The 16,009-nt window shown below is 38.9% G+C and overlaps 1 protein-coding gene across 1 annotated transcript in view; it reads right to left on the minus strand.

Annotated features, from left to right (window-relative positions):
* Positions 1-16,009, minus strand: part of LOC136236230 (serine/threonine-protein phosphatase 4 regulatory subunit 3A-like) — a 16,201-nt gene continuing 192 nt past the window's right edge. Inside the window, exons 2-17 of the mRNA XM_066026357.1 lie at positions 15,722-15,893; positions 15,609-15,664; positions 14,954-15,052; positions 13,420-14,043; positions 12,181-12,258; positions 12,069-12,131; positions 11,968-12,012; positions 8,203-8,340; positions 7,140-7,194; positions 2,752-2,867; positions 2,169-2,286; positions 1,953-2,111; positions 1,504-1,673; positions 1,292-1,446; positions 747-1,083; positions 1-291 (exon numbers count right to left, since the gene is read on the minus strand). Coding sequence (XP_065882429.1) covers positions 178-291; positions 747-1,083; positions 1,292-1,446; positions 1,504-1,673; positions 1,953-2,111; positions 2,169-2,286; positions 2,752-2,867; positions 7,140-7,194; positions 8,203-8,340; positions 11,968-12,012; positions 12,069-12,131; positions 12,181-12,258; positions 13,420-14,043; positions 14,954-15,052; positions 15,609-15,664; positions 15,722-15,872 — 2,478 coding nt within the window. The 5' untranslated portion in view covers positions 15,873-15,893 and the 3' untranslated portion in view covers positions 1-177. The remainder of the gene's footprint in view (positions 292-746; positions 1,084-1,291; positions 1,447-1,503; positions 1,674-1,952; positions 2,112-2,168; positions 2,287-2,751; positions 2,868-7,139; positions 7,195-8,202; positions 8,341-11,967; positions 12,013-12,068; positions 12,132-12,180; positions 12,259-13,419; positions 14,044-14,953; positions 15,053-15,608; positions 15,665-15,721; positions 15,894-16,009) is intronic.

The following is a 16,009-nucleotide window of genomic DNA, read 5'->3' on the forward strand; positions in this document are numbered from 1 at the left end:
TACAATACTGTAATGGTCTAATTACCAGTTTACAATATCATTATACACACACAGTTTCTGATGACACGACATGTATGAAATGTGTTATGTGTGACAACCACAGACCCATGCACACCTACACGATATACCAACCTCTTTATACACATATACATAATATTAATTTTAAAAAAAAGAAAGCTAAGTTTCCAACGACAATTCTAGTCTTTGCTTTTTTGCTGGACTTGCACTGTCCTGTGATGTTTCCTCATCATCTGAATCTTCATCTTCGTAATCCACTAAACTTTGTAATGCCTATAGATGACAAAGAACAGCAATTACAAATGCCTACGCTAACCACAGTCCCACATAGCTATAAACAGGAAAAGCAGTTACAGAAACAATGAACTTCTCTAACTACACAGTAATACAAACCAATCCCTTTATTGAATACCAGTGGGCTTTTAATACTACTGCACTTTAAAAAGCATTTTTATTTAGGTTAAACACGCACTGATACTAAACTTTCAGTACAGCAAAACTCCATAATTCAATGTTCATTGGGACAAGAAAATCGTGTCAGATCATCGAAGTAGTGATACATAGAAAAAGTCCTTTTGGTACATAAAATAATGTCAGATTATAGGATTACAGTGATGTCAGATTAGAGAGGTTCCACCGTATTATCACTTAGTGAAATTACATTTGTGCTTGCATACTCGGAATTTTGGAATTATAATTTTGAAATTATTCACACACCACATGCTTACCGGACTTGTAGATATCTTCTGGCCAATTGTGATCGGTTTGATTTTTATTGGTGGTCTAGGACTGCCAACAAATGATGGAAATGTGGCTGAGTGTGAAGTAGGGTGAAGGAAGGCAGCCTCTGTGGGTTCGGAAGGATTAAAGAAAGATGGCACCAGTGAAGGGGCTCCTGGCAGAGATGCAGGAGGAGTGGTAGAGAGGAGGGAAGTTGATAGAGAGTGCACATTGTCCTCCAAAGGAGCAATACTCTCTTCTTCATCATTGAACCACTTCTCCTCTTCATCATCATAATCATAAATGTCTGGTCTGTACCGATCCATCCCATGAACTATACCTTGTCTGTAGGAAATGCAGCATTGATACATTGTGATTGTGTAGTGTGTGTGTGTATGTGTGTGTGTGTGTGTGTGTGTGTGTGTGTGTGTGTGTGTGTGTGTGTGTGTGTGTGTGTGTGTGTGTGTGTGTGTGTGTGTGTGTGTGTGTGTGTGTGTGTGTGTGTGTGTGTGTGTGTGTGTGTGTGTTAGCACAGAGACAAAGGGCAGCTCACATTGGTTGTTTCGTTTCATTCTCCCCATTCTCAATACGATCCAGTTCCTGCTCATGACGCAACTTAAGATCTTTAAATGTGCTAACATAGTCAACTGTGTTAATCAAGTCAGAGAACTTCTCTACAATATATTCAACTAACAACTTGATGTCCTCCTACAGTACACCAAAGAAATAACACACACATTGTAGGCTACAACAGAACAAACTCACTGATCGTATGTACTCAAACAGTTCTATTATTGCTGAGTTCAGCAGGTTGTACTTGCAGCCATTCGCCTTGAATGCATGTACAATGGGCTCAAACAGATTATTCTTGACAACATAACGGTGGTACTGCTCATCTTTTAGTCCAATAATACGACGACAAAATCTTAAAGCAGCTACAAGAAATTACAAAACATCAGACTCCATTACTAAGGCAATCAGGCCCACGGGATTCCCCAAGGGACTTTCCCTCTCTACTCAACAGTACCTCTCTACTCAACAGTACACACATGATGCAGATGTTTCACACACAATTTTATTTTTAATGCTAGCAACAGTAAGAATTGTGAACAATGAATTGCAAAGGACTACGTACACAGTCAAAAGACCACAAAATTTGTGAACATTTATGTGCCTAAAGTAAATGCAAACACTATCATACACAGTCTACTCACCCAGTGCTAAATGTGAGTGCTCCGATGTCATGAGTACCAGAACTCTGGCCAGCAAGTTCTTATTGAGAATATAATTCTTTATATGATAAGTGTGAGACTCCACGCAGAATGATAGGATGTCTAGTATATGGGATAGGAGTATGGCATTGCTGGTAGTGTCTGCAGAGAAAAGGAGGGGTTCATTGCAGTGTTAGCAGCAGCCACACCCACTGTTACCTTTAGTGACAGTGTCACCAGTGGTCTGGGCCATCAGCGGAGCTATCAACTTGTGCATGCAGTGTTTGTAGAAGTACTGGAGGAAGAATGGCTTCTCCATGGTGGTCGGTGTGCTAGTCTGTATGAAGTAGTGTGTGGTAAGCACACTCATGCACACATGATACATGCACCCACATCCACAATGCATGCATGCACGCACATGCACACTACACACACCAAGAAAGGATTTCCTCTACACCCAAGTGACTGTTATTTTATATTACCTGACTACTTTATTAGAGTATCTCGATCAAAATTATGGTTCAGAACAATGCTGCTATTGTGTGAGAAATTATTACTTAACTACAATAGTTTCATGACATATTACAGATTCTGGAAACCTTAAATTCAGCTTCGCAATGTTTAAAGTAGTGTGCAAAATTCAAAGGGGTTTCCTGAAACCCTTGGACTTCCCTGCATACCATACCACACACTACAAATACACTACAGCACATACCACACCGCATGCATGCATGCACGCGCTCGCTCTCTCATTCACTCACTCCCTCTCTCACACAAATACACATATACAATACAGACTCACAACAGTTGTAGTTGTTGACCCATCAGCATTAGCAACATCATTTGTAGTGACATTAACAACAATTGGTTCAGGACTGATCAACATCTTGATAAGACCAGTCAACTGCACATCAGAATCTATTGACCAACAAAATAAAAATACAAATCATAAAAAAGGCTGATCACCAAACAGCTCCTAATAGCTTAATGCATAACGTATGCCCCTAACATAACTGATCTGCACACCTTGATCACCAGGACATGTTTGGTTGGTCTCAAGGTCTCCACTATATACACTATTCTTTACACCATGTTACATACTCCCCTCTAGTAAAGTGGAGGTGGGGGCAGGTGTACTGTTGCTGTGGGTTACAGCATCATGGTGAACGTGTGATAAAGGTTAAACACTGGACAACACATGCTAGTCCCTGATACAGAGCACACCCATTAACTGGTCATTCAATGTGTACACAGACAAGCAAGTGAAGAACACAAAGGAAAGCACACCTCACACAGGAGTAGGAACTTATCTGAGTCTTCTATATGGATATTCAGTTATGTTATAATGTAATTATGAATAGTTGGGGCAGTTCAGACAGTACATCAACATGAATTATTCAGAGAGATTCCCATGTACTTTAGGTCATCATGGCTGCCCCTGCCGTTGCTGCAGCAGATTCTTTAAAAGCTTGGTAGGGAATGACAGCTACACACTCATCATCGACAGATGAGATAATCAGGTCATACGAAACATATGGATCTGTTAGTCCAACATCCCAAGGCTCTACTGAGAATACCAGCTACGTAAAAGCACAAAGTACTAGACATCAACAAGATGATGCTGCCTGTCACCATCTGTTCCTTCAGTTTTTAAGACCAAAAGAAATAAGTGTGGAAACTTTTGTCCAACAAGAAACTTCAAGCAACATCAGACTGAAATCAGAAATATAAATAATCCCCAAAGTCTACCAAACAACACTTCAGTTTAGGGAAGGATCAGACATACTTGTCTGTGATGAACTGTCAGCACTTCTAGTCTGGCTGACTGAGCCTGACCCAGAGAACAACCAGACAACTTTGATTTAGAGAACTGACCGACCGATGGACTGACTAACTGGAACTCTGGCTGTCTCAAAGAACAACCAGACAGGCTTACTCTTTTATCTTCAATCAGGTGCATCAATTGTTTGCAGCACAATTGTGCTCCATTTCAAGAAGGCACTGTCTGCCACAAATAATTAACCCAACATGGTTTGCTATAGTCACAGCTTCTGTGATGACACATGCAACAGCTAGGAGGAGGGGAAGGGACTACATGATAAAATGCAACATAGCAGAGATACATTACACCATCAAGCACAACCTTGGCTGCTCAGTCTCCATGACAGAGATCAGCTACTTCACAATCACGTGGTCACAAGCAATAAAGAGTTTAGCCAGCACAAGACTGGAGACTTGTAAGAGACATACAATCAACCATTCTTAGTTGTGAGCTATTATATAGCTAGCCAAGGTAGCCCAATCACCTTCAGTTGAGGTATAACTGATATAGTTACTCCACATTTCTCAACAAGATGACTGCTGTTCTCAACCAAGTGCCATGTCTATGCCTGAACTAGGCAGCCAACTGAAAAGCACCTCCCTTGCTCCTGCAAGAACTGTCAGCAAATGCAAAATGCCAGTCAGTGAGAGTCTTATCGACTGGATATGCCTTTGCAGGAGTAAGGGCACAGATCTTACTAGCATTGGTGCACAGCGACCCCAGGGCAATTGCCCTAGCAAAACAAAGAGGAAGATTGTTGAACCGCTGTGCGAGGTAGAGACTTACACTCTCCTGTCCCTTCCAAGCTATTTAACAGCTTTAGTTTCTGCAGGAGTAGTCTACAAAATTACTGCTTACTGTCTTTCCACCCTGGAAGTATAAACAAGCTAATGAAGATAGCTGGTATCAACTGTACAACGCTCTTTAACAACGCAAGTTAGCTAAGTCATAGCGTATTTATTAGCACTAAGCTCTTATGCACACATCCAATAGATAAAGTAGCATCTTCTATGTGTTTAGTGGCAAATTGACTAACTTATCTTATTTGTTTACAGGTGCACAGCATGTAAGAATCAGCCAGACCCTTGTGGCATGCATTGTAGGCAATCTCGTCCTGCCGCCATCTACCTCCATCTGTCCTGCCTGTAAGTTGATATTAACTGCACTACGTTGAACTGTAGTGACAACCGTGTTTTATCCCTGCAGCTCCTATGACGGCTCTATCACTCGACCTCACCTTCAGCATCACGGAAGAGGTTGCTGATAGCATCAGAACTGTCAGCCCAACTTCAGTCACCAAAAATTCCATCACCATACTGCATGAAGTAGCTAACAAAACAACTGATGGTAAGAACAGAACACTGCGTAAAGCTATACTGTTTAAGTTGTGTGTTTTTCTTTGCAGAGCCAGACTTTGGAGTGACCTCTGAAGCTGAAAACAGATTGGAACACCATACCAAAACAGGAGAAATTCCACAGGGTGCAGACACAGACCTTTGTATTCTTTACAGTTAGATACTATTCACTTAATACACAACTGTGGCTTAGTACATTTTAAACTGTACAGAATTGTGCTGCAGATCATGAAGAATGTAATTGACAGTAAGTTCATCCTGCTGATAAAATTATATTTTCAAGGCTGCTTTTTAAGAACAAAGCTTTGATTGCTCTATTAAAGAAGTTTAAGAGTTCTATTAAATATAGCAGAAAATGGTTGGCCTCTTTGGAGCATTCCAGTAGGTAGTCAGGCAGTCGTTGGAGTGAAATGTCTGCACTATAATTTTCTGTGCTGTGCAAGAGGCCACAAAACTTTAACAAGCATACACAAATACAACAGAGGCTTGAAAATGTGTAATAGCAGCTATGACCCAGTCATGCAGGATATTAAGTACATGACAGTAGATCACTGGAAACAAAACCCTTGAAAACATGGGTGAATACAACATGACCATTCATCCAAGGAGCCAAAACAAAGCTCACAAATCAATCATGTGATTAAGCAGCGCTGTACCACTAAAACCTGGACTGGACTGAAATCTGTACTTAACCCTTAAACGCGCAAAGGCCATTATAGTGGCCCTCACGCATGGCAGTAAACAAAGCGCTGTAACTTCCGAACCATTGTCCCTATGGCTACGCAACTGCCATCATTTAATTCGTGATGTAATAGCGAATGAAATGATATGTAGGGTAACCCTACACTGAAACACAGGGCCAAAACTCGCCATGAAACTAACTTTTTACGAAATGAACACGTAAAACTGTTTACATACCTTTGGAAAAAGACTCGTATCTCCTTCCCAGTTCATTCTATTGTTCTGCAATAAACGCCGATCGATTCGCCATTCAATTATGCCTCAGGCCATATATGGGTCACGTGACTCAGCCAATTACAAATATGGTTGCCACCGGAAGGAATACGAAATCGCGAAAATTCAAGACGCTGTTCTTCATCGCTTCATAACAAGTGAGCGCCTGTTGTTACAGTGGTTATTTAAACTTCCCCGATAGCCTATTGAATAAACTTTCTGTTTATATAAGGTGTTAGGCTAATTCAGTTTAGCAAACTCTCACCACTTTCAATATAAAACCAATTTTGGTAAACACGCATTTCTCAAAACCTGCGTGCGCATTTAAGGGTTAAGTCTATTTCACTGTAAGCAGCACTCACCCATGTTCATATTATCAGAACATGGTAGGCAATTACTTGAAACACTCTAAATGGAACATTCAGAATTTTTACTGCCAAAATTATTGGCACGTAGAAGGGAGAATGCACTAGCTACTATCTATGACTTGTATGTGGGCTCAGTGAGAGATTGTAAGGCATGTAGTTGCAGTGTTGGTGAGTAATATCTTCGTTGTGATTGTTTTATTAGAGTAGTTAATTGCCTGCAGCTATGTAGCTGACTTAAGTCTCAGACTTTTTCTTCTGTTACTTTCTTATTTTTCATTGTGTTAGGAAGCTTCTCTTTCCAACCCAATGACAAAAGAAGAAAAGGGTCCAGTTGTGTGAGAATAAGGCAGCCACAAAGCTACACACAATTGAATATTCTAAGAGTGAAGGAGATTACCTGCAAAACCACTCATACTGCAACTACATGCCTTACAATCTCTCACTAAGTCAACATACATGTAATGGACAGTATAGTGTATTCTTCTTACTATGTGCCAATGATTTTGGCATTAGAGTGCTTCAAGAAACTACTCACTTGATGATACGAACATGGGAGAATGTAGTTTATGGCTTGAGTACAGATATCAGTCCACTCCATTCCAGGTTTTCCTGTACTAATAGGTTGTTACAGGTTCAGCACACAACATACCACATCACAAATTCATTACACCATAATATATTACATCATCACCTGAGTTAATACTGTCCACCAACTGGTCAGTGATGATCAATAGCAACTGGTTGTCCTGTATAAACAAGTAAAACATTTTTTATTAGAGGTGTACCGATATAAGAAAACTAAACCGATCCGATACCGATACGATATGGATTAATCATTTTCAAACTGATCCGATATACCGATCCGATATACCGATCCGATATACCGATCCGATATACCGATCCGATATACCGATATAACTAAGTGTAGCTATTTATGTTTGAAGAACCACATATGCCATGTTTAACTTTATTTTAGCTACTGAAGAAACTACTGAAGACAGTCTTAAGATTATTGGCTATGCTTGGTTACCCATGGTGGTGTGGCCTCTATTGACAGCTCAGACTATAAGGCACCCACAAATATTTTAATACATGCCCCTGCCAAGATTAGTCCGAATTTCTCCGCATTTTAATGGCTTATAGAGATGGCTGGTTGTTTTATGCTGTGCTCTTGGTTCATCTTTTTGCTGTTTCCCCAGGCTCATCATAATGAGTGTTTGTTGTATGATTGGTAAGCTTTGTGACAACAATACAGTAATTATCCACGCACTTAGATGGCTTCGCGTAACGTACTGCTTATAGACAAGGAAGATAACTACTGTTTCCCGCCCTTGTTAGCTAAATAGTAGGGTTTATAATACGGCTTGATCATTGGACAGTGTCCTCAAGATAGTTCAGTTGTATATCGGTGTATCGTATCGGTTTTTAGCAGCAATATCGGCTCCCACCGATATAGTAGAAATGTCTATATCGGCCACCAATACGATATGTATCGGTATATCGGTACACCTCTATTTTTTATACCTGGTAATGAAACTTGTTCCAATACATTTGTGTCCCAGAACTACGCTAATCTGGTCACTGCATAATAAAACCACCTATTAGCTAGCCAACCTGAAAGCCACCAAATGTGTCATTTGTGTACAAAGTGACCTAGCCAGCCAGCTGCATGCTTAAGGAGGTCACTGGTTAAAATTTTTGGTGATGGAAATAGACTAGTTTTAATGATATTACAAAAAAGTTCATTTACTCACATCATCTTGTGCAGCTGATGCTGATGACTGCTGCTGTTGCTGTTGTATGATGTAATCTTTGACAAGTGCCAAGTTGAACTCTGCCATCACCGTCAAGATGTCGATGGCGTATGATATCACAACTAGAATATCACTTGTCTGGAAGGAAAATAATTTCAAAATGGTCTCTCTTTAAGGGTACTTCAAATAAAGTACACCATCCAATTCATATAAAAACAAATAAGTTATTTAGCATGAGTATCAATAGGTTTGAACTAGAAAATCATGGGGTCACTGCGGTTTGCTAGATACTCAGATTGTGCTCAAAGTAAGCTTCAAGGCAATGTACTTTTTCTGTAACATTAATGTGCCTGAGTTATGAGTGAAATTAGTGACTTCACCACACTACAGATTTCGTAAACAAACTATACATATGTGACCGTCTCAGCAAAAACCCGTCTAGTTCGCACAAGCATGCGTATTGAGAAAATTGAAAATAATTACGCATGCTACAAGAAAAAATATGCAAGTTTTTATCGGGCCAGTACTCGAAGAACGAAGACTCAAATTGATTAAAACTATATACCATCTTATTCGCCTGTTCATGGAGAGTTCGAAAATCTTTGTTTCATTTCTCTAGTTCCAATGGTATGCGTGTCACGTGTGTTTGTTTACGATGCGGTAAACGTAAACAAGATTGTCATCATTTCTTCTACCAAACTGCCTTCATATCCATATGCGCAAGTATCTACAGGGCTAATACTATACCTTGGCTGATGTACTGATCCATGGTGAACGTTTTAAGCCAAATTGCAACTTTGTAGACTGATGCAAACGGAAGTTATGGCTGCGAATGTAAGCGCCTATAGTTTATTTTCAGTATAGTTGCTGTACAAATCGATTATCTTGCTCTTCCTACTGTCTAGCGCTATAATTCCAAAACTACACACCACAGAAGGCTGAAACTTTCATTACTTGGATACTGCTTAATGAATAAAAAAAAATTTTTTAATTGTGCGAACAAGTCGGGTTTTTGCTGAGACAGTCACATATACTCCTGTGCAAATGGCCTGTGCTAATAGCAGTGACAATGTTAGTTTCTTACACCAAGAGCGGGGGGCATTCAAGGCCACGTGCACTATGAAGTGCTTTATTAAATGCAGTGATACTACCTGTTGGAAGTACCAGATCGTACGTCAACGATCCTATTATAATCATCTATAATCACTGTTAATGTTGGCATGAAAACCATGACTGCCATGCATCGTTATCTCTATCAGCCTCATTTCACCATAACGGCTGTTTTTTTTTAAATTCATTTTTTCTTCTTTCGATTGAGAATCATACTGTTGCAAACAACAAACAAAGTAGAACTGGAATATGTATTGCACTGTTGCGTCCCTTTCTCTACTCTTTGTACAGAGACTATTGGCTCATGTAAAATTAGTTTGTGTAATACTATTACGAATTCACGTGGGCTTGTCCTACCCTCCCTGGACCAAGACTGATCCTGAGTACGACCCTAAATTCTTCCAATAGGTAGCTACAAATTTTTAAATAAAATTATTCAATGGAATTTTCTACTGACTAACTTTACCTACCTGATTGATGCCTTCAGACAAGTGTAACTCAATAATGGCTAAGGCTACGGGCTTGATTATTTCACTGTTTAATGTCGCTTTGTCTGTAGATGTGCCTTTTGGCATACTGCAGTACATAAAATGCACACATCACGGGACTTACTTTTGTCCTCCTTTGTGCCATTTTGCTGACAGTCCAAGATGTCGATTAGCGGCAGTGTGATGGATGGCTTCCCGTTTGTAAACGGGAGTTGTCCATATTTTCCGTGGTGGTTGGATTGATTGCAGACACGTCTTCGTTTGTAATGCTGTGTAACAGGCAGAAAATAGGTGAAACAAATTAAAGCGTAATAGCCAATTAACTTTCGAGTCAGTAATTGATAGTTGGGGAGTGCAAATCGTCCGTATTTTTCGTGGTGGCTGGATTGATTGCAGAGGTGCTTCTCCTGATGTTCTTTGTTTGCAATAGGTGAACGTAAAAGCAAAATGTAATGGCCATTTCACTTTCGAGTCAATAATTGATAGCTGGGACATGCGTTCAGACAAAAACATTAACTCTGGCACCATCCTTTCTTGATGCAGTATGCGTGGGTTCACCAATCATAATGATGTTACAAAAAAAAGCAAACAAACAAGTATAGGGAAAATTAGGAATTTTAAGTTTGATTAGGGATCATCGAAGAACACTACAAGAAGGACCTCTGGAATCAATTCGGTCACAACAAAAACTCTGATGATTTCCATTACAAACACAGGAAAGTCATCATGAGCCGCTACCACAAATTGACACACCTTACACTGTCAGCAAAGATAAATGAGACACAAAGGAGAACACAGGTAAGTCCATGAAGCATGCATTGTGTATACCGCGGTATGCTAAAAGGCACCTGCTGAGCTGTAACAGCAAATCAAGCACATAACCTTAGCCGTTATTGAATTACACTTGTCTGAAGGCATCAGTGACAGTCAGGCCATAGATACTATACTAATAACATGGGATTGGAAGCTCTGTTTCGCACACCGGCACTCCTCATTGTACCGAAAGTAATTAATTTGATGGTTGTGTCATGCCATTAGTTATGTTGCTATCTCGGTTGCTATGCTCTACTATCACAGGGTAAAGGATAGAATTACGCTAATTAGACTTCTACTCCTATATATATATAGGCAGAAGTACTGTAAAATAGTGTACCCCTACATACAATGCTAGTCCTATATATATAGGAGAAATTTTGTGTGGGACGGCATTTGGCTCTTGTTCCATGGGCTATAAATTCGTCCATATGAAACAAAGAACTGTAATTGTTACACTAAGTTACACTCGAATCACTTAGCTTTGCCATAATTTCAGAAATTTTCTGGAAGACGCTTAAAAATATCCAAAACAGGTACACACACTATGTAACTTCTTGTTTGGTTAGCACTAATGGAAAAAGCATTGAACCATACCAACGCGTGGCACAAGCCATTTGGAATTGTCTCTACTTTAATTCAATTCCATTAGTTTTCACTGTACGTCTTCAAAGACTTGGCAAAGAGTACACAATGCGGTTTCGTGGTGTTTCCCAATTTACGTTGTGCTACAATACAATTTGGGCTAAATTGCACAGAAATGCTCACTCATATATCATCCTATACACTTACCTTGGTTCTTCACAACCCTTAACAAAGTTAGTATGTAAATAACTAGACTTTTGTAGCCCTTTTGTAGCCCTAGTTATATGGAGTCTGCAAACGGAGCTTCCAATCTCATGTTATTAGTATAGTATCTATGGTCAGGCAGTCAGTAGAAAATTCCACTTAATAATTTTAAAAAGGTAGCAACCTGTGGAAAGCATTTCAGGTCATATCAAAGGCACTTCTGGGCATGGTTATACCAAACCAATACTACCAAGGTGCCACGATGGTATTGTGAGGCTAGTTTCTGGTCATCATTTTTTTTTTTTTGTGAGAAAGTACAAACTTCCATGATCCCTAATACAATACTTTACTGGCAAAGAATACTCCAACACATATTCAACAAATATGTAGAGTCACTCATTCATGAAGTAGTTGGAAAGTGGCCATTTTTGCAAAGTTACCTTGTCCTTAAAGGATAGTAAAAGAATGGGTATGCTAAATAATAACTGGGCCAATAGAAAGGTGCCATTGTAAAACCCACAATCACAGTGTTGTAGCACTAGAGCTACTACATACATGTACATACCAACATGGACTCTAGGCTGGCCATCAAGCCATGCTGCTTCATAACCTGACAGTAATAAAAACACACAAGTAAATTATATAAAACAAACTGTTAGGTCTCACCATGTACAAGTCTTTAGACTTGACAGCTTGTGCAAAGTAGCAGATCTCTCTTAACAAACGAGCCTATGGCATAGACAGTGTGTTAGGAAACCACAACAAACGTGTCACTTACAAGTTCTGTCAGTCGAGACTCTTCCATGTTCTCATCGCACAGTTCTGTAAACAGTTGTGTCATAAAACTCTCGTCCTCCTGCAAATAAAAGTATCACTTGTTTTACAGTTTCCGATAGGCCATACATTCATAAAGGGGAAGAGATATTTGATAAAACAAATTAGGAGATAAACTTTTTACCCTAAATAGTTTACTAGTACGGTAATGTAGTAATGTCATAATTGTGTGAATAATCACTGCTTGGCTTATTTAATAGATGAATCAGGGAAAAGTCCTTCCTTTATTGAAAGGATACTTATTGTCTATTAATACTAAATGTAAAGATTAGCTGCTGAATAGTGGGTGATTGGTCTAGTTCAGGTAATGTACAAGAGAGAGTATAAACCACAGGATATCTTGCTATCAGCATTTGTTCATGGTGATACCTTGGATACAGAACACGCAGAAAAAGCATCATTTAATTAAATTAAAGAAAAAACCTCCATAAAAGACACAAGATTTTGGTCCTAACAATAAGTAATAAACATCGAAAAGCAGTGTCACTCTGCCACAAACCAGATATCTGAAAACATTCATAAACCAACTTTCATGGTACATAATTTTCACAGCTTAGCATGTATTGGCTGAGCACAAGAAAATATGATACACTAGCACTGCTACCTGACTAGTTGTCCTACACATAGGACTTGATTGCACCTATCCATATTGTGCCACACATCTTAATAAATCACTACCTACACTTTATGATGTGTATCAAATGAGCAAGAGTATGTGATAAATCACTGTCATACCCTACCAAAGTTAGTCCCACTATCAGTACTGAGGGCGGTGGTATTTTTAAAGAAAAAAACAACAAAAAACCAGTACTGTGTATTGTGTGTATTCAGCATTCTTGACTGTATAGGGGTTGATCAGAAATAAATGAGATATAATGTGATATAGCTACTTCTCCTGTGAAAGTACAATTTAGTTGTTCGCTTTGATGCTAAAACTCTCAAACTAACTCTTTTATGTACCATCACAATGATTTTTTTTTAAATATCAAAGTTTCAGTTTTCAGGCCTAAAGAATAGCATTGTGGTTTGTCAATACCCAAGTAACTACTAATATTGAAGTATTACAGACACCTAAACTGTTGCATTGAGGCTAAATATTGTTTTAAGACTAGATCCTCATGTGTGCATGGTAAGTTTCATGGGATTCTCTCCCCCTCCATACTTCCCCTGTGATTCCCCATACCTGTAGAGTGGTGATGATTTCCAGTTTGTAGTAGGTGATGCAGTGGTTGAGTGCCGACATTAAATTCTCTTCAAACAAAGATGGTGTTGGCAAGATGACCTCCTGAATGTAGACCACTCGATAAAGATGATGAATTTTGTTCACCAGCTCTTTGTCTTCAAATGGAATAACCTCCTTGAATGTCGACTTCGATTTTATGTATTCCCTGTGGTGCACTCGATTCTGATTGGCTGGGTTGTACTCCAAACAGCCAATCATATCCATTATAAGTGATGATTGGAACATAATCTGCAGAAGAGCTTCTTTGTTTAAAATGAAGAACGTTCGAAAAATGTTGTGCAAGTGGTAGAGACCTTCAAGATTGCCGAGGTCTTCGCACATGTGAAACAGTTCGATTAGCTTTGGAATGTAATCTTGCTGCTTGATTGCACGCACAAGGCACTCACGTTGGATACGGCTTTCTTGTTGCATCGGGGATGACAGAGGGCATTTCACAATTTGCTCAATTTCTTCTAGTTTTGATAGTTCACATGGTGGCAAGTCAACTGGGGGTTCATCAAAATCAATCAACGTGTCATCTATGATATCTTGTGACGAAACGATGCTTGAATACTGGCCCAGTGTCTACAAATAGAATAAAAACATGAACAATATTGAACAACACACACAATTTTAAATATACAAAATCATATAAATCATACATCTGTTTATTTGTACAGCAGCATGAGTGCAGTGCTATTTACATATAAGGACAAAATACTGCTGTGAAGAATTGGAAGGTGGTCAAAGATCTATCTAGGTACACTTTGGTAATACCTACCAACAAACTACAGGGACAGTAGTGGAGCTTATTCCACTTTCTTTTCTCCATCGAAATGGTCCTTCTGTCAGCCTGCTCATTTTAGAACAATGCCATTGATATCACAAAGAACAGTCACAAAGAACAGTAGTAACGCTCATGATTATACTAATTCCAATGGTAGGCAGCCTACTGTATCATAAAAACTTTGGCATTTAACAGTAGCACAATAATGTTGAATGGCACTTTTGTCTTCTCTTCCATGTACTAGTAACTAAATAATAATAACAACCACAGAAATCTTTCTTAATAGTGGATTGCCACTACATGTAAAGGAGTTTTTTTTTGTACACCACACAAAATGCTGGTCAACATTAAAAGTGCAGCACCCTTAAGTTTTCACATAGAAAATAGAAGAGTAAGGAGTTTGATAAAGTCAAAGATTTCTATTCCAACAAGCAAGTCTGGTTCCACAGATTCTACCTCTAAGAGAGTAAAACTTCTACTAGCCTAAAACTAAAACTCGTTGGTCAAAACGTGTCCATTACAGAGAAATTCCACTTCACAAAAATTATTAAAGGAGGGGCAAAGGGGACAGTTTGCCTTCCCTTCTGCCTTTTCCAGGAAAGCCTTAGTATCATGTTAGAAAACATCATAACACTAGCCTTTAGTACTGCTAACATTGTTAGCAGTTAAATCAAAACCCCATCTACATTCTAGAAACCATATACTTACCTCACAAATCTTAGTCCACACTTCATCACAGCCAGTTTGTTCCTGGAAACTGAGTGCCAAGTCACATGTCTCTGACTCCGTCCATACTATCAGTGTATCCTATATAAAGCACAGCAAGATAGCAAAAACCATTTGAGGTATGTAATTGTTCACAAATATTTATTGTCCATTTTCATATTTTTATCTGAACAACCATGTTTGCACTATATTACAATGTCTAATTTTATTTTAGTAGGTTGATATCAAAATTTTGCAAAAGTGATTGTATTTACAAATATTCGTTATACTTTGCGTGTGCTGTGCTGTCAAACAATGAATGGTCAAGACAAAGCAAAAAAATACTGACTAAAACAAATTTATGGCAAAACAGCAAAATGAAACTTGATTTTCAATTCTTAATTTGTCAATGTGGAAAGTTTTCATACAAAGACCTTCCATGTCTGTTTAGCTGTCAGCATGTTTTTGGCACTATTTATGAGTGTGCTTTCAACTCTAAACAGAAATTACACAACACTGGTTAAGAAAAGTCAATGCCAATAAAAATTTATAGCATATAATACAAAACATGGACATAGCTGACTTGTACTTAGTAAAACAAAATGACACAACATTGCATATGCATGGCTCAAACATTAAAAAACTGATAAACAAACACCTCTTGTTTCTGATAAGGGTGATCGGGTGTGATCCTGGACTCCAATATAATGGAACCTAGTGAGAAAACAGTATATATGAACAACTGTGACAATCTAAATGAAGCCCACTTACCATCTTCTTCAGACCGTACAACAATCGCCAGTGCCATCAGGCGGTCAACATAGGAGCACATCACATAACCAGTTCCCTTGTCCACCCATTGCAACTCCTCGTTAAAACTGTACACCTTAACACGTCGTCTTTCTTGTGCCATTTGGGGCATTGCATTCCAATTAAAGCACACCTAATGTTGCAACAGCGGGACGCAAACACTCATAACAGTAGAGCGAAATTTATCTACCACGCTACAGGCATGCTATTTAGCAAACCAGTTGGTGCGGCGGAAATGTTACATATGAT

Source organism: Dysidea avara, chromosome 10 (assembly GCF_963678975.1).
Source record: "Dysidea avara chromosome 10, odDysAvar1.4, whole genome shotgun sequence".
Taxonomy (NCBI): Eukaryota; Metazoa; Porifera; class Demospongiae; order Dictyoceratida; family Dysideidae; genus Dysidea; species Dysidea avara.